At 41.5% G+C, this 24,910-nt stretch overlaps 1 protein-coding gene across 2 annotated transcripts in view; it reads right to left on the reverse strand.

The window, feature by feature from the left end:
* The window catches only part of pappaa (pregnancy-associated plasma protein A, pappalysin 1a), a 108,387-nt gene that overhangs the window by 46,863 nt on the left and 36,614 nt on the right, over window positions 1-24,910 (reverse strand). For both annotated transcript variants that reach the window (XM_046067052.1, XM_046067051.1), the window contains exons 9-10: window positions 24,696-24,787; window positions 21,015-21,211 (exon numbers count right to left, since the gene is read on the reverse strand). In XM_046067052.1, the coding sequence (XP_045923008.1) occupies window positions 21,015-21,211; window positions 24,696-24,787 (289 nt within the window). The remainder of the gene's footprint in view (window positions 1-21,014; window positions 21,212-24,695; window positions 24,788-24,910) is intronic.

Raw genomic sequence — 24,910 nt, forward strand, 5'->3', positions numbered from 1 at the left:
CTTTCTGCTATTATCTTTTCCAAAAGAAGATGAGACCTTATGACATTCTTAAAGTGATCTAAACACAAGCTTGATGATGTTTTTGTTTTAAAAATAAACATTTTCCCTATTAATAAAATGGTATTTAACAAAAGAACACTATCTGTAAAATGACCAAGTACCATAGTTTGTGGTGTTATGGTAAGTTCTATCCTAGCCGTCTTTAACCAAACTTGGACACTTGACCAGAATTTATATACAAATGGACAAAAGTAAAATAAATGCCATAGGTCTTCCTCTTCTTCCTCACAGAATCTGCAATGTGGACTATTTTCAATGTGGTATAAATATAACATTTTTTTAGTTGCAGTTATCTTGTAAAAAATTTTCAATTGGAATATTCTTGAATATGAATCTACTGTAGTGTTATAAATTGATCCAAAATATTCTTTCCATGGAATTGGAAACCCCTAAGAGGGGTTTACCGCAATGTGCTTGTTGTGGGTTAGATATTTTACAAGAAAGACGCAAAGAGAGCATGCACGGTTGTTGTGTACATTACTGTGTGTCGCCTGTAGAAGTAACGTTAGCTGCAGGTTTTGCCGACAGCTAACGTTAGCCTACTTACTACACACAGATAAACAAAGGTGCTTTGTTCACTTCGTTCTTGCTGTTTGAGAGAGAAAAGTTTCACAGGTGTCGCGAGGAGTGATCTTGTAGCACTACATTAAAGTACACGTTATGCACCCGAGACGCATTGAGGACAGATTGTGATCCGATCAGCAAAACGACCTTTGGAGGTGGTCAGGCACACCATGACCACATGGATGCAAATGCATTGTCTATCCACATACAACTCCTACTACTACAGTCTTCTGCAAATAAAATCCAAAAGTCTGACAATGCAGACAGACGCCTAGACAGTGTGTCCATTCATTGTTGTGCATAAACGTGCTCAAACAGTGCTGATTACTGATCATGCTCAGGTGAACTAGGGCTGGGCAATAAAACGATAATGGTAATTATCGTGATCCATCCATCCATCCATCGTCAACTGCTTATCCTGCGTACAGGGTCGCGGGGGGGCTGGAGCCAATCCCAGCTGACATTGGGCGAAAGGCGGGGTACATCCTGGACAGGTCGCAGGATTATTGTGATACAATCTACCTCAATAACAAATGTTCAATAAATATTTGATTTAATTCATTTGAATCACAAACAAATCAGCACTTTCTTTTATATTAAGATGTTTATTGTGTTGAGGAAAAGGGACTGAAAAAAGATTTTACTTTACTTTTTTTCGCATGCATATTTGTTGTTTTGAATGTTCTACCTCAGTGAAGTGATTCACTGTTTGATACCAGGCTGCTTTTTGGCATCAAGTTTTTGTCATGTTCTGACCATAAAGAAACGTTTAAAAGCACAATTAACCATCTGGTTTCTTCAGGAGCAAAAAATCAGCCTTTAAATATATAATAATAAAAATAATGATTGAATAATGATTTTACTATTTCTGTCCATATCTTGCAGCCACGACTACATGACAGGCAGCCAGACGTCAACGTCTGCAGCCGCATGTAATGTGATGTGATGTGATTTCTATTAATGGTGGGGTCTTACATTGTCAATTACTAAAAGAAAATCATTCAAATACACACTAATTACACCTAGGCGTTTTAGGCGACAGCGCGGGACAATTTTCCCAACCGCCTTAAACGCACCATCGGCAAATTTAATACTTACAGCAAATTTACGGTAAATTTAAGACAATTTAATTTCCTTAATTTCCCTGATTTAAATTTAAGACCTTTTAAGACTTTTTAAGGAGCTGCGGGAACCCTGTTCTCTGAAGTTTTGAGGTGAGAAATCAACTGTGTAGATTTCGAATATTGACAGTTTTACGAGAAGTGATGGCGGAACAAAAATGTGCTTGAATATGTTCGGAGTTGAGGAGCTCCGCAAGTGGCTGCGGGGGATGCCTGTGCCAACCCGCGGGAGGAGCGTGTAAGGCCGGCCAGCCGCCCGCTCACAGGGCTCTCTACTCCCGCAGACACAGACCGCTGCAGCAACAACGGCAGAGGAAAACACAGCTGGAAGATTTTCATACCGCTTTTCTGTCTTTACATTCTGAGTAATGTTGAAACGTTTTAACTTAAAAAAGAGAAAGCCGTGTGGATCTCTGGTGTGTGTGTAGCATTGAACATTACCTTTTGGCGTCGCTATGACGAGAAGCTACGTACTATCTCTGGGTACTGTCTGCAATGGAAAACGGAGCAGGCCCGAGTAGAGTCGAGTCTATCGATTTGCGCTATGGTAGCATTTTTCGGCAAGGCAGCACAGATCGTCAGAACACCGGCAACAGTTCAACGTTTAATCCTAAAAGACGATGCAACTCCGACTCTGTTTGGGCCTGGAAATTCACAATCACAACCTGTAAGTATGCTTTCTTGGTTGTGAATTATATTTAAAATAAACACGGCAATGTAACTTCACAGACTGTTCAAGTGCGGAGTTGTTGTAAACGTTGGCTAACACAGCTAAAATTATAACTATAATGCTAATTTTACACCTGATGTGAAAGCAACTGAGCATTTGAACGTTCAAATTGTTTGGCCAATTTTTATGTAAAATTGAGTTGAAATATGGTGATTTTTGTAGTGGTTTAGGTTAGATGTGGAACAATGACGTGTGGTTGTGGACTTGTGAGTAACTTACAATACTAAACTAACAATACTACCACAATACTAAACTTACTTTCTGCTAAAGTAACAAGTGTTACTTTCTTCCCGACAGGAACTCCTGACATATCAACACGATTTAAAAACTCTGACCAGGCAAACTTCAGGGTGTGTTCAAGCACTAAATAACCTGTAGATTAATCATTACTGTGACACATGAAACGAGAGACACAACTTGTAATTTGAAAAACAGTACCGCATCAGAAATTTATTTGCCATGCCAAGGTTACAATATGGTAACCCTAGTTCTATAAGCACAGGCGGAGCCCTCTACTGGACTCTATGGGTACTACCTCCTCCAATCACACGCACGCACATGCCCACTGAAATTTTATCGTGCACGTAGCCGACCAATAGGACGTTGCTGCCGATACGTGCGTGGCGTATAAATAGCAGTGTCCCTACTGCCTCAGCATCCGACCGACTCTTCAGCAGACAGCGTCAGAGCTCATCGGTAGACCGCTCCGCCTGTGTTATAGAACTAGGGTTACCATATCGTAACCTTCGTTCTATCTCACACAGACTCCGCCCTTTACTGGACTCTGTGGGTACAGTGGGAGAAGCCCAATGACTGTCCCCCCTAGCCGCAACAAGCCAAAGTCCACCACACCAACCCGGTCGGCTACAGGCCGGCCAAAGCCCCGACCACCACTTCACTTAGTGACAGAATGGTGGGACACCCCTGAGAAGGTCGCTGGACCGATAGGGGCTTGGCCTGACCATTAACACCTGGACTGCCCTGACTTCTCACTGGAACGTCAGGCACTGCCAGTGTATGTTCCCCCTCTACACCCTGTAGTCACCAGATCCTCACTTTTCAGATCCTAGGTCGCACTTGTGAGCTGGATCACGAGAAGGAGCCCGACATATCCAAGAGATAGAAATGCACAAATGGGCACAGTAAGGGCCAAGATGCCATTGTGCAGATCTCTTCGACACACACCCCGCTGAAAAAGGGTCGTAGACACTTCCACACTTCCGACTGGAATGTGCACGCACCGCTAAGGGTGGGTCTGTTCCCGCCCGTGTACAAGCTTGGGAGATTCACTCTTGCCAACGCATTTTCACCACTCTCCACCCCCAAACTTGGAAGTTTAGCCCAAGTCGGGGGGGGGGGGCAACGTCGAACGGGCTATGCTATAGTGTCCCCGAAAGCACCAGGGCCGGTTGCTCCCTGGTGTCTTTGAATGCACTACAGCTGCAACAGTGTCACCGTGAGCGCGTCGTCAGTGGAGCAGTCATTATCAACACAGCTGTCAAGTGAAGCCGAGTCAGGACAGGGCATCCTCCTCTCCACTGCAGCAAGCTGCTGCTGGGAGAATGAGCCGCTGTTCACTGTGATAAAGTGCCACAGGCCGCCCCACTGGAAGAGACGTGTTGTCTGGTTGCGTCTCTCCGGCTATATCTGACCTAGGATTGGCATTAGCTCGACTCGTGTCGTCGCAGCTAGTCAGCTGAACGCGGCACTGGTTCGGTTGAGCATATGTTGACAATGTGGTTGTGTGTTTTAGGAACATACACTGTCAGTGAGCTAGCAGTGTTCCTGTGGACACTGTTGTGAGTGCACGGGGAATGCAGAGTTAGCTCACATTGCTGCATTGTGTCACCGTCATGGCAGCAGCCCTTCATTCGGCTGCCAGGCGATGTAGGCGACCCGTTGCGTGGGCCGGACAGCCGGTCGGATCAGTAGCTGAGCATCGGTGAACGTGCAGTTTTGTTGAGACTGAAGCGTGTTATGCACCGAGCCGAAGATGGAGGGGGTTCAGTGGGGAGGAGAATGCTCTTTAGGAATGTACTGTATTTAATCAGTTGAACATTCACAGCATTTTCAGTGTGTACACAGCAGCATATGAAACACAAATGCATGCTGGACACATAACAGAGGGAGGAGGTCTGGTGGTGTGCATCAGCTCTGTCCCTCTGTCACCCCTTTTTGTTTTTCTTTTTTTAAATAAATAATAAGGCTTAGACTTTTTCCAAGGGCTGCAATCGAAAAAAGGCTGTGTAGTCCTTGAACGCACCATGGGCCATTTTCGAAAGGTTGAACTCACCGACGCTAAGCTAACGGTTCGCCAGCCGTGGTGCGTTCTAAGACACCACGGCCGGCGAACCGTTAGCTTAGCGTCGGTGAGCGCAGCGGCGCATTCAACAGGCTCGTGGGGCCTCGTGGGGTTGCTCGTGGGGTTGGTGGTGGGGAATTAGCACTTGAATGTAATGTGTTTCTCACAAACAGTTTAACATTCACAGGCATCACCACAGTGTACACACAAGCAGCACATGTTAGAACAGTGGCTTCATGAACACAAGGCCGCAGGCGAACCCTTAGCCTCATCCCAGGAGTTAACGTTAGCTCTTTGATGAGAGAAGTTAACTTAGCTCTTTGAGGAATGTAATTAACATGGTTTTACTCAAAAAACGGTTTCCACATTCTCAAAAGCCTTACCATAGTTTTACACAAGCAGCACATGTAAAACAGTGGCGTCTTGAACACCAGACGGGGGATTGTGGCAGCGTCAGCAGGCCTCTCTCCCTCCATAACGGTCACTTGGCCAGTCGCTTGGCCTGGACTTTTTCTAGAAGTGGCGACTCCATCTGTGGAGGTGGTGAATTCAATGAGCAGTTCGCCGTTTGCTGAAGTAAAAAGGATGCTGAGGCAGTAGGGACACTGCTATTTATACGTCACGCAAGTATCGGTAGCGACGTCCTATTGGTCGGCTACGTGCACGATAAAATTTCAGTGGGCAAGTGCGTGCGTGTGATTGGAGGAGATAGTACCCATACCCGAGTCCAGTAGAGGGCGGAGCCTGTGTGAGATAGAACAGTTTTCCGAAGCCAAGAGGCAGCTACATCAAGGGTTGCGTGCTGAAGGTGCTGTCATAGCTTGGACTGTAAATGCTCTGAGAAAATTGCCATGTTACTTTAGTCCCGTGTTACTTTCGCCCCGTTTTACCTACATTAAATTTACACCTCTTAAGGGTTAGGCAGTGTTTAAATGGATTGTACAGAAAAGCAAAAAAATTAAAAAATACATATGGAAATTAAGTTCCAATAAACAGCACATGTGCATTTAAACTGAGACCTGTTTTTATTTGCCTTCCTTCCATCTGTTATGCCTACAAAATATAGCACCTGGCAGCAGACCTTCAAATGGATTGCTTGATTACAACTACAATATCATGGCAGAAACTGTTGAGAAAAGACGGTCAAATCAAGTCTCTTATTTGGAAAAAAAATGAGTGGAGGATATAGCAGATCTGTTGCTTGTGAGGTGCAAATGGATGATTAAAAGTGACAAGAAAAGCTAATGTTGTATTGCTCATAATGTGTAATACCCGTTTTAAAAAGATTTGTCTCTAAGTGGAAGTCCTTACTGCAGTGGAAAGAGGCTAATGGGATGCCTAATAACAAAGCAAAATGATTGCTTCTGATAGACCCTCTTATCCCAACTCATTCCAAATACATTTCCTTGTTCTGAATCATATGAAAGACATAACAGCCACTATTCCAGGTATATAAGTGAAATGTTGAGTTGTCTATTTGAAACAAAACAACTTCTCGCCTTCCTTGGAAAACTGTAACAGCAACACTACAGATGACTTCAACTTCTTAACACAAAAATACACACACACAATCTCACACAGTAAAACACATGGTCACAATTTGTACCAGCTGGCTAGTCAGACTGGCAGACAACGGCCAATCCCTGGTCTGTTTGTAAATCACCGCTTCAGATAAAAAGGAGAGCTAAGTGCCTTGAGCCAAGGGGGAAACTGAAGGAGATAAAGGTGAGGAGAAAGAGAGAGTGCAACTGTCATCCTCATTACCCTGAAAATATGTCTGTACTGTAAAAATGTTCGTTAAGAGCATAAAGCAAAACATAAACTTGGACAGGGGGAAATAGAGAGTGGTGCTGTTGGTAAAGACAGAGTAATGACAATAATAATGGCTCTAATAGCATAATGTACCTCAAGTACGGCCTTTCCCCTTGTGATGGATATTTGGTGCCAGGGTGAAGATAGAGCACCCTTTCCAGAGGGATGCCTGCATATATTGCAGATATTCACACACAAGCACATACACACTCTCGAATATAAACCTATGCTACATCCACCTCGAATACTGACATTGAAGCCTCCAGATTGTCAAAATGTCCTATCTTGGATTTAAATCAAACAAATGAACACAAACAAACATGGGCCATATGTTGTTGGAACACTACTGCGGCCTCAGACTTTTAGGAGGCCCTGCAAAGGTCCTCCCTGTATGCTCCAAACACTAAAAAATAAACAGTTTTGTTTTCATTTACAGCCTAGGTATTGGTATTTATCATGACTCACAAAAATTACGTAAATATGAAGGTTTTGTTATGTGTTGTTGGGTTGTTAAGTGGTGATGATGACAGCCGAGGACGCCACAATGACAACCTTTATAATAACTACACACTATAAAGCATTAGTTAAGTATTAGTAAATATGGAATTCGTCATTTATAAAGCATTGCTCATATATTAATACACATTATTAAGTCATTCATAAACACAGTTATAAATGTTTTATTCTTTATTATCTACACACTATGAAGCAGTTGTTAAGTATTAGTACAATTTTAATTCATCATTATAAACCATTGTTCTTACTTTAATACACCATAGTAAGTCATTTATAAACATATATAGTTATACATGTTGTGCTCTTTATTAATAAGCTCATCTATAATGTGCTTAATAATTGTATTAAAAACTATTTATATATGAGTTGTTAATGGTTCACAATATCATTTGAAAAGTGTAAGAAAATTATTACATAACTGCCTGTTTTTTGATACTTTCCCGAGAAAGAATATAAACAATCTCAGCATAACTCGTAAATCTACCAGCGGCAAAGACTACCCGAAAGATGCCCCAGCTAACTTTACTGGGTAAAAGCCTCACCGTTACAGGCCTGGTACCGTTTCTCTGAACTCCTCATCAAAACTCCAGGATCTGCGCTTCCAGAGATCTGCTGTGATGGGACCAGCAAAGGGTTACTTGGATGGTCTGTTGAAGGACACCAATCTTACTCCCCCCACCGTCCATCCCTAGTGCTTTGATCAATCGCTAACTTGACATCACATGTAATTATTTAGAAATGGTCTAATAGTGCGTGTTCATGTTTTATGACACTTAATAATACTGCAATTCATGATTAATTCTGGTAGTAACTAATGGTTAGTAAAGTATTTTGCGTGAGCTCATCTAAAGTGAGGACTATCTATACCTCATTAATAATTTACAAATTAAATTTAAAGGCAACAGATATTCTCTAAACATTTGTTAATAAAGTATTTCATGATTAATTCAGGTAGTTACAAAGCATTTACTAGTTAGTAGTTAGTAGTAGTTAGTACTTTGTGTGAGCTCATCTAAAGTGAGGACTATCTATGCCTTACAAAGCATTTACAGATGATATCGTAAGACACAAGAATCACTTATCTTCTGAACATATTTTTTATTACAAAATGCCTTTCAGCCATTCGTTCATAGAAAAAAAACACATTTGCTGCATAAACTGTACAACTGTTGATATAAAATGAACCATCTACAACCCAACCCATTCTCACTCCCAGGTCGTCACATATGGACCAATGGTCAAGACCCCTTGTTGTCACTTTATAACGCACTTGGGAGCACCTTAGCGTCATAGTTCAACGTACTGGGGAAAGCCCTGTAGCATAGTTTTTGAATATTATATATATATTATATATTTTAATATTTAACTAGTGTAGCTCTTCTACTAATGTACCAACCTAGGTTCTGAGAAGTAGTGTAGGGGTAAGAAATAGACTGTGTGTGTGATTAAAGAACAGTAGGCAGGTTTATTACAGTGCCTTTAACACTCTCATAGTGCACCAACCATGTTTGAAACAATCCCCAGAATAAGAAGAGCTCTTTCATAAAAAAAACAATTTTAAAAAGTGTTCAGTGTCTTTCAGTTATTTGTATCTCTACCCGGGCAGCTGAATGAACGTTTGGTGGATCTTTCTTTCCTTTAATCTGATGTGTCAGTCCTGTTGAATGTATAGCTTGACCAGAAACTGTACTTTCACTTTTTAACACAAAGTCAGTATTGAGGGTTTTTTTTATTCGTTTGCCTATGGAACGCAAGTAACGTTCCGTTTCAAAACATTATTCGTTATTATTATAGTTTTATTTTGAAAGCCTAACTGGATTTATTGTTGCTAACTTGACCGCCGAGACATCCAAAAACGCTAACTAACGCACTAAAGGGGTGTTAACCCAGACTTTAAAAAAGCTGAGACTTAAGAAGCCTCACTGAGACTTTTTTCAATCTCGTTTGTAATGCTTTGCATGGCCTAGATCAGTGGTTCTTAACCTGGGAGTCGGGACCCTACTGGGGGTCGCGATCTGGCCCCAGGGGGGTCACGAGAATGCTACTATAGACAAAAAATTTTTAAAAATAACTACACGGACTATAGTTGTAAATGGAATCACTTTGGGTGGACGCTGTAAATATTTTGCACTGTTTTATCCAGTAGGTGGAAGTAATGCCGACTGCTATAAAACGACAAAGAAGAATCAGACAGAAAGAGGTTTGCAGGTTCGAAAACGCTTTGGTTGAATTTAGAAAAGAGCAAAGCGCTGCGGTTTTTTAATGTTGCTAGGCAACCACCGAATCAGCCGTCCTGTCAGTCTAATCAAAGATTATAGCGCCAGCGATCTGTAGGCCTAATCTTTGCTTTGCCGCAACAACTGTTGTATTAGCAGAAACTCGATCACAACTCACAGGTCTGTGTCGTTTGTTGTTAAAAAAATTTACTTACAGAGGCGCCTGCTCTGGCATTGTTTTGAGTGTGAGAGGTGTAGAAACACGCAGAAGATAGGGAAAACTTCAACTTCAAAAGGGGGTCAGACTGCCAGAAAGGTTAAGAACCCCTGATCCTGATAGTCCTTACTTTAGAGGGAAAATACTGATTAAATAATTTCCTTAAACTTTCTACATGATCGTAGGAACCATAGCCGCATATATATAGTTTTTCATTGGAATAATACTTTTTATCAAATGCAATCATTAAGCACAGCAGTGATTAGCTGGTAGTGACAGATGATCTGTCTCAGAGAAATGGTACCAGGCCTGTAACGGTGAGGCTTTTCCACGCCACCCATAACGTTAGCTGGGGCATCTTTCAGGTAGTCTTAGCATCCTTTGGGCTTTGCCACTGGTGGATTTACGCGTTATGCTGAGATTGTTTATATTCTTTCTCGAGAAAGTATCAAAAAACAGGCATTTAGCCTATGTAATAATTTTTTTAAACTTTCCAAATGATCTTATGAACCATTAACAACTAATATATAAATGGTTTGTCATTAAAATAATACTTCATTTATTCATAGTGACCCGATCATATATAAAGTATGAAAACACAATTATTATGCAAATTATAGATTACCTTATTGATAAAGAATACAACATGTATAACTATGTTTATAAATGACTTGTGTATTAACGTAAGAACAGTGGTTTATAAATGATGAATTAAAAATGGTACTAATACTTAACAACTGCTTCATAGTGTGTAGATAATAAAGAATAAACCATTTATAACTGTGTTACTAATGACTTACTAATGTGTAATAATGTATGAACAATGCTTTATAAATGATGAATTCTGTATTTACTAATACCTAACTAATGCTTTATAGTGTGTAGTTATTATAAAGTGCTACACATAATGTCTCATATACTGTGTACCATGTGGAAGAATTCAAAAGGAAATCACTGGCAGATATAATCATTATGGATTGGGTTATAAGAGCATTTCTGTTGTTAGGACAGTTGGAATGCATCTTTGTCAACCAGCTTTCCCACAATCCCCTTTGTATAGACTAATTTACATGTTCCCCTTTCCCAAAATGATACACGCCCTTTTGTCTTGAGTCGTATTATTCTGTGCATGGTTTTTGCCTTAATTCACTCATTCACTGTTGCAGTAAACATAATCACTACAACAACCAAGCTGTTCATTCATTTTGCATGATCCATCCAATCACTTTATTTGACTACGAGTGGGAGCACTGGTGCACCAGCAGTCGAGCATACCTGCTGAGCATTTCTGAGTTTATTGTTTGTTTCAGATCTTGCTGTATGACTCTGTGAGGTCAGGCGGTGACCTAGTTTTTTTTTTTTTCTGGACTTGTGGCCATTTTGGAAACATGCATATTAACAAAGTTTCCTTAGAGAATATTTACCCTGTCATAGAACATCCTAAAGCATGTTTATTTCCATCAAAAGGTATTTCTTTTCCATTCCTCCTGCTCTCTTTGTCAAAGGCATATATAAACGAATTTGAAGCCTGAGCATGGGAAGCAGGATTGAGCATCTGTGAGGCATTTGTGGAGAGACAGAAAGAGCAACAGAGAGAAACTAGTATGAGTTTCCAAGCACCATCCCATGGTTTACTGGAATGCTGGTGAGCGCCTGGTGTGTGAGGTAATGTCCTGTCACCCAGCCCCACCCATACCCACTGAAGCTCAGTGTCTCATTGGTCCAGGGCTACTGATGGGCCACTTCCATGGCCTACTAAGAATGGGGCTATAAAAGTTAGTGAGTGAGTGCAATTATGCAGTTTACCTGTCTCATCAGGGCAGACATGAGTAGTGACTGGGTGGTAGGGAACACGGACCACAGACTGATGTATAGGGATTGGTGAGCGTACAATGCCAGCAAGTTTAAAACAGATGGGTCTGCGGAGAATATAAATGTCCCTCAGTCAGTGGCCCCCTATGCTCAATAAAACAGGGCCAAAACCCTGCATATTAACAGCTTGAAAATGTTATGGGGGGGTCATTGGTGCCATGAAAAAAAACAACAGTCACAATGAGGTTTCCACATGGCAGAACCACAATAATAATTGAAACTGGTAAAGTAAAAGGGAAAAAGGAACACCATCCCAGAGGTTTCTTTTTAATGTTACCACACGCTTATGTCACTGGCACTGTGCCTGACGAGGGCTATGTGGTTTGGGGGAATGTTGGCGAGAGAGACAGTGCCAGAGAAGCTGGCCTTCCTTTGCTGCTGAAAGCGACAGTTCGGCTACTGTATGAGCTTTTGTTTTTGTGGGCATATGTGTGTGTGTGTGTGTGTGTGTGTGTGTGTTTCAGCTTGTGAAACAGTATGTGCAAGTTTGCCAGTGTGTTTGTTTCCATGTATATGTAGAGGAAAATGTGGGTAAATGTGTATGTACAATCTGCAGTAGCCTGTATACAGTATAGATGTATCCACACAATTCCTGCTTTTTTTGGGACCTAGGACAAAACTGGGACAGTTATTGTTTCCTTGTTTTCACCAGCCAGAGATGTTTCTTTTACAGTGCCTCTCTTCACTCTCGGAAGCATTACTTACCTAAAGATGAATGGGGAAGGGGGTTATTTAATCCAGACCACATGCACATGTGTTTGATGATGGGTAAACTTTATATATAGGCAATTTCTTGCAGCATGAGAGGACTAAAATCTCTTCTGTTGCTTATTAGGGGAGTGTTCTCGAGGGGTGCCCAGGGGTTGCGTCAGAGATTGCCTGGGCAGCAGCTCTCAGGAGAAATCACCTGGCTTGCTGTTTGATCTTAAAGTTTGAATGCACATGCACACTCCCCACTGACTCAAACTCATCTACACACGTATATGAAAGCAAGTAGTCTTCACACGTACATCGACGGACGCACACACACACACACGTAGGTTAGTTGCTAGGGCCAGTTCTACAATCCAATCCCCCTAGAGCATGTTGAGCTGGCTCACCATATTCCATGGTGTGGTAGAGGGGGAACATTATGTTCTGCTCCACAAAGACAGCAGTAGTACATTTCAGTCCCCTATGGACCTGCCCTATAATCCTGCATGGAGGCCGCACTGTGAGTGCATGTGTTTGCCTGTGAGTCTCAGTCTGACTGTGTACCTGTCTGTGAGCTTGATCAGGAAACAAGGGAGACACATTTAAATAAGCTGAAGCCATCTTACTGTATTCACATGTAGCCCCACATGTGTCTGACATTGAAAGACGGAACAGAAAAGTTAAAAAAACTAAACACAAGTATTAAACCTGGCTAGAATGTCACATTGGCAGGAAGTGCTTTTTTGTTCATTAATCATTAATGTCTCTCAACTTTATGAACTTCATACACTCTCTGGTGGCTATATGGACTTTTGATGGGATCAAACTGGTGGTTTGAGGACATTTTACTGTGGGAATGGCCTTGTTTCACAATAATTTTTATTCAATGATATATTGTCTTTTGAGATTTGGTCAGTTGGTCAAACTACTTTCCAGATTGTGTTACCTCTAATTACAACCACTAACCCCATGTGTTCATCCTTCTGTCATTTGTCATTTGTGTTTCTGACTTCTTACATTATTTCATGTCATTTCAATAGAATTTCCCCTTTTGTTGATTTTACAGTATCTCACTGCTTTGTGCTCTTTAGTATTTATTTTCATTCATAAATCTCGACTTCCCCTCCATTCTTTCAATCTGCATGATACTCTCTTTTTTAGTTTTACATTCTGTTGTAAGTACCCTACAGAGATGCTAACAAGTCTCTGAGCTAGAGTCCAAGTCAAGTCTCAAGTCTCTCCTACTACCTTCAAACCAGGCCGCTTATAAAACTGCTTCGCTATAAGGGATTCTGTAACTGTAACCTGTTTTTCATTTACAGAGCACAACCATGTAATGTGCAATGCAATTAATGACAGCTTATTATCTACTGTAAGTCAACACCAACTGCAGGCTCTCAAACCCAGTGGAACATTAACTAAATAAAACTGTAACTTTACATCATCAACAACCTGTAACCTGTTTTTCACAGAGCACAACCATGTAATGTAATCAATGGCTTATAAGTCAACACATTCCCCAGACTCTCAAACCAGTGAAATAACACTGTAACGGTACATGATCAACAATAAACATGTAACCTGTTTTTCACTTACAGAGCATAACCATGTAGCCTAATGTACAATGCCTCTACAACTAATCACAGCTTATAAACTACTGTAAGTCAACACCTCCCCAGACTCTCAAACCAGTGTAACGTTATAACTAAATAAAATTGTATGATCAACAATAAACCTGTAGCCTGTTTGTAGCCACCGTTAATAATTAACGCTGATGGCAGCCAGCGGGACGTAAATGATTATGTTAATCGACCACCACAAGTTTGGCAAGCAAACAAACGCCCATTCATCTTTTCATAACACAGTCGGAGTTAGGTCGTAGCTAAAGCAAGAAGCAAGATAACGTTAGATGGCCAATGCTGAGCTAAACATGTTTACTAACCGTTACTTTCCTATTTTGCGGTCAGCGCTTCTGTGTTTGGGCCTTGTTGTATGAAGTTTTAAAGCCAATGTTTATGATGAATGGGACAGCAGCTGCCGGTGTTTGTTGTCCTCTCTCACGTGTGGTCGTGCGCAGCAAATCCGTAGTACTTGTTACGTAGGCAGGTTATAGGTAAAGCAGGAAGGGGAATAACAGCACGCTTACAAAGATCTAATACACATCTATATTGTAAATGTAGATTGCATGCTACTAAACTATTGTGTATAAAAGTGGAGTATGTATATTAATGGCTCTATGCACAATTTATTCTTATGTTGCTGAACCCTCCCTCAGTAATGGTTTGAATGTGGGGTCATTCACCCATCCTTCCCCTTGGCTCTCCTTTAGTGTGAAGTTTCAGAAGTTTTAAAAAAGTCCTCTGATGAGACACACAAAATTGAGATTATTATTCACCTTGGCATTTAATAGATAAATGGATATCCCTGTATCTCTCTTTATGTTCTACAGTAGAAATATGTTCCTGTGTATACCCCTTTCACACACACACAAACACACACACACACACACACACACACACACACACACACACCACTAGTACATAGCATTTGAGATTTTGTGCAGATACATGATCTCTCTTTCTCCTCAAGTGGCTTCTTGTGCTGTTGTTGCTTTCTTGCATCCGCAAAGATCTCTATCACTGCTGCCCACCTCACTCTCTTTGTCAGACACAAACACACACACAAAAACACACACACACACAGATCAACACCATCTTTAGACATCAAACAGAACTGATACAGAAAACTAATACAGGACTTGTTTACTAGATCACAAGGAAACGATGTACTATCTACTCCCCCTATCCCTAAAACAGTCATTCAGAACAAAAAAAACACTCACAAACAGAGAGTTAAGCTTCAGCATTGTCCTGTATTTGTGAATTAGCAGACTCATTTTCACAACCAGTTTTTTCAATAGCTTGACAACATGGTGCTAAGACATTTTCAAGTTATGCATTATGGGTATTAAGTGGTACAGTGTTCAGTATGTTAGAAAAAAATCCAAGATATATGTGCACAAGACAGAATACAAGTGGACAAGTAGGCTAAAACTTCTCAAGGTAAGATTTCTGTCCAGTGCAACAAGTCCTCCAAATTAAACAACAAAATATGTTGTTTGTAATTGCTTAGGTTTAGGAGCAAAACAACGGTCTCGTGTGTCAAAGTCTAACCCTTTGTTGGCCCATTCATCCCCCTTTCCTCTACCATTTGTGGGCTTTTTGGCTCTGTAACAATGTCACACTATTTCCACCTTTGCTCCACAAAACGTGTCACTTCGGTGATCTTGATACAAAAAACAACATGTATGAGCATGGAAGCAATTGCATTTGCCATTTGTATATTAAGTGCATATTATTCAATAAGCATTAGATTGAAAATGGCTCTGGTCCATAGTTCAGTTTCAATATTTAGATTTAAAGGGGCTATATGTAGTTTTCAGGGGCCACTATCGGTGAGGTTTCAGATTGCAACAAGTACCTTCCCCAGCGCGTGCTCATGCACATGGTCGAAGTGAGCAGATTCTGACACAGAGACCAACACAACGGAGACAGCTTCACACAACATGCTGGAAACTCAGTTAAACTCCGACTGTGTGTGGCTCATTTTTATGTCAGGTTACAGCCCGTTGACAAATAGGCAGTAAAAAAGTGATTTATTGATAAGTGAGTTCATTAAAAAACTACATATAGCCCATTTAAGAGATGAGGGACTATCTTTTGGGGAAATGGTGCTCATTCATCAAGTTGGTATCCAGAGATCTGGAGAAGCCAAGGAGCACTGAAGCTGTTCTGGTGGCTTGTGGTGGCCCAACACCTCACTAAGACACTTTGGTTTTCTTTGTACACTCCCTTTGCACAACTTTCTGGGCCTCAGTTTGCCTTTCTGTCTTTATGTGTCTCTGTCTTTTTGTCTCTCACACAAATACACACACAAATACACACACACACACCAGAAAACACGCAGGACAATAATGGTACATATTGTGTGATGGATGCTAGTGGTTAACCAAACACTAACTCCAGCAGAGAACGTTTGGCTTTGTGCCGTGGTAATGACATTGTCTTTGGGGTGTGGTTGGCTAGATCAAAGATTTACTCCATGTGCCAAGTCTTCAACAAGAAATGATAGCTGCCCCCCCTGTATACCTATTATTGATCATTTCAAGCATAATAATCTTGTATGTATAACCTTGTTTATATACTATTATATGTATCTGGTCGTTGTCAATTCACTTACTATAAGTTATACACGGAATGCATGAATGATGAAGAGAGAATGAGTGTGTTGTAACCAAACAGTGAATGCTATTTAACCCAAGAGCCATTCCAACAGCAGCTTAGCTCCTGGCAGGGTCACCCTTAAGCTTATTTATGCATGGTCACTCAGTGGTCCCAACAGCTGTTTCTTAAGAAATTATACTATGTCGCAACAAGCTCCCAAATGGACAAAATAATTAAGCAGAGACATAGCACAATAACTTTTTCTACCCTGCAGATTCCGTTTATTTATGTTTTCATAAAGGTGTCATACAAATAACTTCATCTGACAGCGTCGTTTGGCTTGGGGTGGCAGTAGTTCCATCGTAATAAACTATCCAGTTACACTGTATGAAACAGTGATAGACTGGACAGTTGGTCGATTAATCTGGGTCATATCTGACATTCTGAGATAACCGGCATCGAGTCGAACCTCGGATCAAAGAGGAACAATGCGGTTTTCGTCCTGGTCATGGAACAACGGACCAGCTCTTTACTCTCACAAAGATCCTGGAGTGGGCTTGGGAGTATGCCCATCCAGTCTACATGTGTTTTGTAGATCTGGAGAAGGCATATGACCGGGTCCCCCGGGAGATACTGTGGTAGATGCTGCGGGAGAATGGGGTGACGGGGTCCCTTCTCAGGGCTATCCAATCCCTGTACATCCAAAGCGAGAGCTGTGTCTGAGTACTCGGCAGTAAGTCGGACTCTTTCCAAGTGAGGGTTGGCCTTCGCCAGGGCTGCGCTTTGTCACCAATCCTATTTGTGATATTCATGGACAGGATTTCAAGGCGTAGTCGTGGTGGGGAGGGGTTGCACTTCGGTGGGCTTGGGATCTCGTCAATGCTTTTTACGGATGATGTGGTCCTGATGGCATCATTGGTCCATGACCTTCAGCTCTCACTGTATTGGTTCACAGCAGAATGTGAAGCGGTTGAGGATTAGCACCTCTAAATCTAAGGCCATTGTTCTCAACAGGAAACCAGTGGAGTGCCAACTCCAGGTAGGGAAAGTCCTTACCCCAAGTGAAGGAGTTCAAGTACCTCGGGGTCTTGTTCATTACCGAAAGAACGAGATCGCGGGTACAAACAGCCGGAATGGGTTTCCTCAGGTGGGTGGTTGGTGTCTCCCTTAGAGATAGGGTGAGAAGCTCAGAGTAGAGCTGCTGATAACTTGGCGTCGAAAGGAGCCAGCTGAGGTGGTTTGGGCCTCTGGTAAGGATGCCGCCTGGGTGCTTCCCTAGGGAGGTGTTTCAGGCACTTCCAGCTGGGAGGAGGCCACAGGGAAGACCCAGGACTAGGTACAGAGAACGCCTCGGGATCCCCCAGTCAGAGCTGGTTAATGTTCGTTCTGACTGTTAGGAGTGTGGTTTTGTGTTCATGTCTTTCCTGTTTAAGTCCGTTTTTGGTTCTGTGTTTCTCTGTGTAGTCTTGTTTAGTTGTGTTTTCCTGATCTGTGTACTTCTGTGTTTTATCATTATGGTCTGTGTCCCTGTGGTTGATTACCTGATATATTTCAGCTGTTCTTCCCTCCCTGCTCGTTTACCAGTGTATATATTGTCCTCAGTTGTCTTCAGTCCTTGTCACGTCCTTGTGTCTATGTTGAGTGTTCTGCCTGGTGCTCTGCTCCCTGAATTTCTGGTTTGTTCCCCTGTTTTGGATTACTCTGTCTTTGTGTTGGATTTACCTTCTTCTGGATTACCTTTGTTTGGACTTTTGCTCCGAGCTTCCACCTAAGCCTGTTTAGTTATTTGAATAAACTTTATTTTGAACTGCATCCTCCTCTCGCCTTGCTGTTGTCTGCATTTGGGTCCACACTCCTCAGTTCTCTGCCACTTCACTGAGCCAACCCATGACACTGACATCTACAGCATAATCTATTTCTCATTAAATAATTCCCATTAAATTCCATTTAAAACAACACTTAACTGGATAAGACAAAAATACATATTAGATTGTACTTTGCATGGAATACTAGAATTATTTCTTTTTTTTGATATCAGCATTATATATCGGATATCGGCTGCCCTGCTCTCTAAATATCTGTATCAGTTCCCTAGGGCTCGCCACCATCTACAACAGGCAAGTGGAAGCATTTCTCTGCTCTCAATTGCTGAGTCAGAGCTAGCTTGTAGATGTCAAGCTGTTCCAACAAAGATAACCGATATAGACATTCCATACATTACCGTGATTTCAGAAAAATGGGTGCTGATCTGATACGATAAGAGCAAGTAAAAAACTACAGTACACTGTTCACTCACACCAGTATTTAATTCTGTAGACCGGTCTGTTCTCTTGAAATCTGCTGTCCCCCAAAAAACTACTATATCCTTATACACTGCCAGACTAAATTTATACTTTTTTATATATATATTACAGATGACAGTCATCTAAAAGTTGCCAAGCAATTTATTACCCCACCAGATTCTAAGTCCCTTTCAAGGGCATTATGTGAGTCTTTATCAGCAAAGCCAAGGTGCTCTTGGCAGACTACATTGCTCAGAAAAATAATAAGTTACATAAGTAACTAAGCAGCTCTGAGGCATCAACTTTGGTTCTCTTGGTTGTTATCACATCAAATGTCTTTAGGCCTTTCACATCCCTTTCCACCAAAGTCACCCAGGAAACTCAAACCCCTTGTGTAAACAGACTGAGACAACTAGAACAAAGTACTCTACATAGGGAATGTGATCCAGATGCCTGAAAAATGACACTTTGACTGACTCCTGGTTGGAATCAAGGGCGATTGTCTGTAAAAACAGCAATTAAAATACCAGATGCGAGACATCACTGAAAGTGCCTTCAAAATAGGTAACATCTTCAATAACCTTGTTTTGCTACTGATCAGCCACTGTGGTGTTTTGTAAGTTGCTCTAAAGTGGCCACATTTAAACTAGATCCATGAACAAAGGCAAGCATACTGCCTGGTATTCATCTCCAGAACCAATCCTCACATGCTTCATCTGTGGCATGAGCCTCCAGGAGAGTCGCTGTGGCCACATGCATGCAATTGCACAATTTCTTAGGAGAATTGCCTGAACGAGATTCTCAACTCAGTTATCTGAGGGCGTGTTATGTTATCTTTGTTTTCTGAAGGACTACTACAAGCAAACACGTGTGCACAATCGTGTACATTTTGTTCAAGCAGGGTTTTTTTTTGTTTTATGTGCATATGCTTGAAACTACAAGGACACAGTGTAATCAAAGTTAGTCTGGAGTTGAAAAGAGGGCATTTGATGCTGCTGACATTTAGTTACACCATAGTAACATGCACTACATGTTACTATAGTGGAAAACTAAATGTCAGTGATTACATCAACATGTATTGATGTTGGTGAAGGGAATGGGCTTTGAGGACACAATTTTTAATGCAACTGTGTACCTCCAAGCTTTGCAACTCACGTTTTACTGGATAGATGACAAAGTGTGTGAGAACCCACAAGAATTTTGTGTTTTGACAACCTTTGTTTGCACGTGCACATGCACTTGTGTGTTCACATAGAGCGTACAGTCAGTGGCCTTGTGATGAGGTGATCTCATCACATATGACCCTTGGGGAACAGTGTGTTATTCACAGTAAAAGTGGGTTTTGTATGAACAGCGTGTCCTTCACAGCAGAAATCCTTTCTTTATGGTTATATGGACATTTCCCACTGGTGTCTCGTTCCCTCTCCATCTGCAGTGTTGTTGGGTGGAACACACCATTTTTTACCTCAGACAGAAGTGATGCGATGACATTATCAAATGCAATAAATGGTTATGATAAATCTCCTGCCTTTGTCTGCATAAATCCTTGCCAAAGTGTTCTTGAGCAAGGCACCTGAGCACAGCTGTTTGAGAATACCTACTTCTTTGGACTTGTAAAATGCATCATCAGCAGTGGGAACAAGCCCTACAGCCAACATCATACACTTCCAACATTACGCACATGCCTCAGAAGAGAGAACGCTGTCAGTGTAGAGGTGTGAGGCTCAACAGTTTCAACACAAAGTATCTCCTTTGTAGGCTTAAAATATTTACGAGCATACACTGCAAATTGATGTCACTCTTAACATCAAAACAAGACACGGCAGGATGTTTGGTTTAACATTTGGTTTGAATAACAACTACCCTGACAGCTATTGAGAAACCAAACAATAATGAAATTCAAATAATAAATAGGATTTTAAAGGAGATAGTGCAGTTCAACAACATGCCTTAGCTTTGACCATCTATATTAGGGAGAGGGGATTAGATAGGCTTGAGCCTAATTCACTGAATGTATGCCTCACCCTAATGTTTTGGGCAATCAGCCCCTCTTTGCGTTGCGACAGCAACAGATCAATGCTTCCACCGGGCTTAGGTGGAATCAATAGCTTCTTCACTCGTCTTCAATAAGCATTACCTTAATGAGAACGTCTGCACCCACCCTGGGAGACATCTAATTAAATGCCCCAATCTCTAAAATTACTTAACTGGTAAACAAACAAAAGAAGTTGTTTTGGAAGTGTGTCCCAAAAAATGTTGAGAGCAACTATTATGTGTAATAATCACAGGGATAAAAGCATAGTCTCAACAAAAATACATCAGCAATTCAGAGATAGATAGATAGATAGATAGATAGATAGATAGATAGATAGATAGATAGATGTACAGGACAAACTGTGGCCTTACCTTAGTAACAGCAGGGTATCCAGCAGCCACCTCACCAGAGCAGTAGGGCTTCTCCTCATGGGAAACTTCGACAGTGGAGGCCCACTGGTCAAGGAAACCACTGGGGGTGTAGAGGCCACAGTCTCTGACGCCCGTCTCTCGCTCAAAGTCCTCACACACACCATCACCATCATAGTAGTAACACATGCTTGGCTCCTCTGTAAGTGAACAGACAGCAAAAAGTTGTTATTTCAAAAGAAAATCCATATCTCTGTTTTACTTGTATAGTACAAATTACTTTTTCTGTCTAGTGAGGATTTAAGACAGCTACAATATCAGTCGGTGAGATTCTACATATCCCCTCTCACCCCCCACTCTTCCTTGTCTGGCATGTTTTCATTTGCACAAAGTTGTACAGCTTTCACACACTTTACCATTTGCTCCCCTTAACTCATCCTTTTTTACAGAGCATGTATTGCCCCCCATTTCTAGCCATATCTGTATTATTTTGGAAGGTGAAGAGGGAGAGGATCAGAGAAGGAAGGGGGAGACAGGTAAGTAAAGTAAATTCTTGAGTGTGTAAGGATCTACAAACTGAGATGAAAGAATGTGTTAATGTCAGGAAGAAATAGATAAAAAGAAAGAATGAAAGTGAGAGAGCAATAAAATGAGAGCGAGAGACAATACACAGAGAAGAGGGGATTAGGGGGGGACCAGACAAAGTCAAGAGGTAAAGAAAGATACAGCTGTAATTTTTACAGACGTCCCACCCGGACTTAAGTTTTGGAACTGGAAGCTTATGGACTGGGGGAGAGGGAAACAGAGCAGGGAGGTTGCCTGGGCCTCATTGCTCTCAGCTCTCAGCTAAAGCAGTGTCAGCCAGTGGGGTTCCAGTTAGGGGGAAAGGCGGCATTCTGTGCCAAGTTGGCCGGGGCCTCCTCCTCGAAATTCCAGCCCTCTCCAGCACAGCCAAAAAGCTCAAGTCAATTCTGTGCTCTGGCAATGGTGAAACGAGGGGCTACTGAGGGGGCATACAGAATACACTCCCGCCACTCACTCAGCAGGAAACAGAAGCAAGGAAGAAGGGAAGGAGTGAGACTGAGACAGGGGAAAGATCAAACAGTGGCAATGGGTAGAGTGTGAGCTAAAGAGAGAAAAAGATGGAAAAAGAAAGAGTATGGCTACAGTATTTGAATTTGGACAGGGATAGAATAAACAGATAAGGTGATAGAGTGCAAGAGCAAAAAGATGAGAGCCCTAGAGTTGGAGAAAGAGAGAGAGTGATGAGATGAGCCAAGATGGATTGAGACAGAGAAAGGAATGGTCCGTAGGCTGTCTAACAAACTCCAAAGTCTGTCTTTTTTATTGCTGGCAAATCTGACCTTCCAAAACCATTTGTGATAGCAGAAATCTGGGACAACAGCTTAGGACAATCAGACCTATTAAGATAGCCAATGGGATTTTAACACCAGGTGGGGTCAATTGAGAAGAACTTGTCGATTTTGTCAATTCCAGATAAAATTTGGCTCAGTCATGAAAGACTGTAGCACCCTGGGCCTGTTGTATACTGTCTTTCAAAATCCTTTCTCTATACTGACAAACAGGCACTCTCTGACATATACAGACAGATGGACAGAAAGTCCCATCATTATAGTGTCAGATTTCGGTGCAAAACTACAACTATGGCAGACAGTGTTGGACACACGCACACACACTTATGCACACCCTTGAGCACTGTAGTTGGTGGAAAAACAGCCAATGCAGTCATCCAGCAATCTGGGATTAAATGGACACTTCACAGAGACTCATATGTGCGTGCACGCATGCATGCTTGTATTGTACATGCAGAAACACACGCACACACACAACGGGGGGGCAAAATGATTGTCAGACAGCAGGAGAACTGGACAGGAAACCATCCATCTATTCATAAAACACAACAACGTAGGAGATGCCAGTCACTCAACTATGTAATATAATGTATGACTCACCCTTTTAAAAAATAATTATTTCCAGATTATTATTTTTAACAGGAGGTCAAAGTGTTTATGATATCTAATGGCATTTTCATTCTATTGTGAAAGGAATGAAGTAGTTGGATAAAAGATGCCCAGATGTCAAATCTGTTCATTCACAAAGTAAGCCTGTGGGTCTCATCGATAACTTTGCAGCCTTTCTATTTTGTGATATCATAAAAAAAAAAACGCATTGCATTCAAATCTAAACACACAATAATATCATGCCACAGAAGAACACAGGAATGAAATGGTATGTAGGAAACAGGTGGTCAAATCTTAAGTTTATAAAGGTTGCATGCAACTATGAAAATGTTATTTAAAAGGTCCCCTTTAGCCAGTAAAATATGTTTGGACACTTAGCAGTCAGTTTTATTAAAATAATTGGCATACTTTATGTAAATGTCACAATTTTAAAAGTGTGCTAAATACAGTATGTAATATAATCTAATGGTTGTTCTTTCTTTAATTTTTTTTTAAATAACTTTTCTTTACACAATAAATCAATTAAAATAAAATAATAAATAAATAAAAATTAAATAATCTTTAATTAGTTTTATCTTTTACCGATATATATTACAACCACATCCAATCCTTACAGTACGGTGGCTCCCAGGGCTCAGTGAGGAATATTTCTTTGAGGACTATGAATTTTTTTTGAGGACTACTTTGTGTTACCTCACAATACTTTTGCGTTACCTCGCAATATGTTTTGCGTTCCCTCGCAATACCTTGCCATAGCAGCATGAACATTTAGCCTATAGGCTAGTGAGTGGACAGGATTGCATAATGTGAGATATGTAGCCTCCATATGAAGTCTGACATGTAGGAAACAGTGTCCATCCACTTTGACTGTTTAAGCACCAAGCATCACCGATGTAAACACAGAATCAGCTTCCTCTCATCTCGGCGGAGCCTTGCGCTCTGACAGAACACGGTGTGCCCGCTGCATGCTCCAGGACATTGATGGGGCAGGTCTGTGTAAAGATGTCGGCTTAACAGTCTTCAATTTTCCGGTGTTTGGCAGCATGAGTCCCATCTCCTCCAGACCGGACATTTACCGGGAGCAGCCTTACGTCCAAGCTGGGCCAGCATGGCTCTATCCCGGCTGTCTTCCCTCTCCTCTGGAGCGATCACCCGCCGTGGTGCCTGGTCCTTTTTGATTAAAGCCTACATAAATATGCCTATTGAGCAGTAGCAGGCTACTATATAAACATAGGAAATTCTCCGTTCAAAGTAAAATTCAATAAGCTGGAGTGTTGCACTGAGAGCAGCTGCGCATATGGCTCGGAAGTAGGCTAATGGAGGAAGACAGGTATTGAGAGGGAACGCAAAACATATTGCGAGGTAACACAAAAGTATTGCGAGGGAATGCAAAACATATTGCGAAGGAATGCAAAAGTATTGCGAGGTAACGCAAAGTAGTCCTCAAAAAAAATTCATAGTCCTCAAAAAAATATTCCTCACTGAGCCCTGGGAGCCACCGTAAATCCTAACAACTGATGGCACTGGAGCATATATGCTTGAGAATTCAGGGGTTAAATACCTTGATCAAAGTTGCACTGAAGGTTAAATTAACTCTCTTCTATTTCCAGTACTTTTCGCAACAGCAGTCAAGAGAGATGAACCAGTGACTGCAAGCAATTCCTGTTACAACCCTAACAATACCTTTGTCCATATGACTTACCAACACAGTTGAAGAAGGACTCTTTCTTGCACTGGCTGGAGCAGCCATCCCCATTCATAGAGTTCATGTCATCACATTCTTCTCCTTTGGAACTAAAATAGCAAAGGGCGATACTGAGAAAACATCTACACACACACACACACACACACACACACACACACACACTGCCAAACTAATAAATACAAAATGAAACATATAGGAGTAAAGATTTCTTT

The sequence above is a fragment of the Micropterus dolomieu genome, linkage group LG13 (assembly GCF_021292245.1).
Source record: "Micropterus dolomieu isolate WLL.071019.BEF.003 ecotype Adirondacks linkage group LG13, ASM2129224v1, whole genome shotgun sequence".
NCBI classification, from domain to species: Eukaryota; Metazoa; Chordata; class Actinopteri; order Centrarchiformes; family Centrarchidae; genus Micropterus; species Micropterus dolomieu.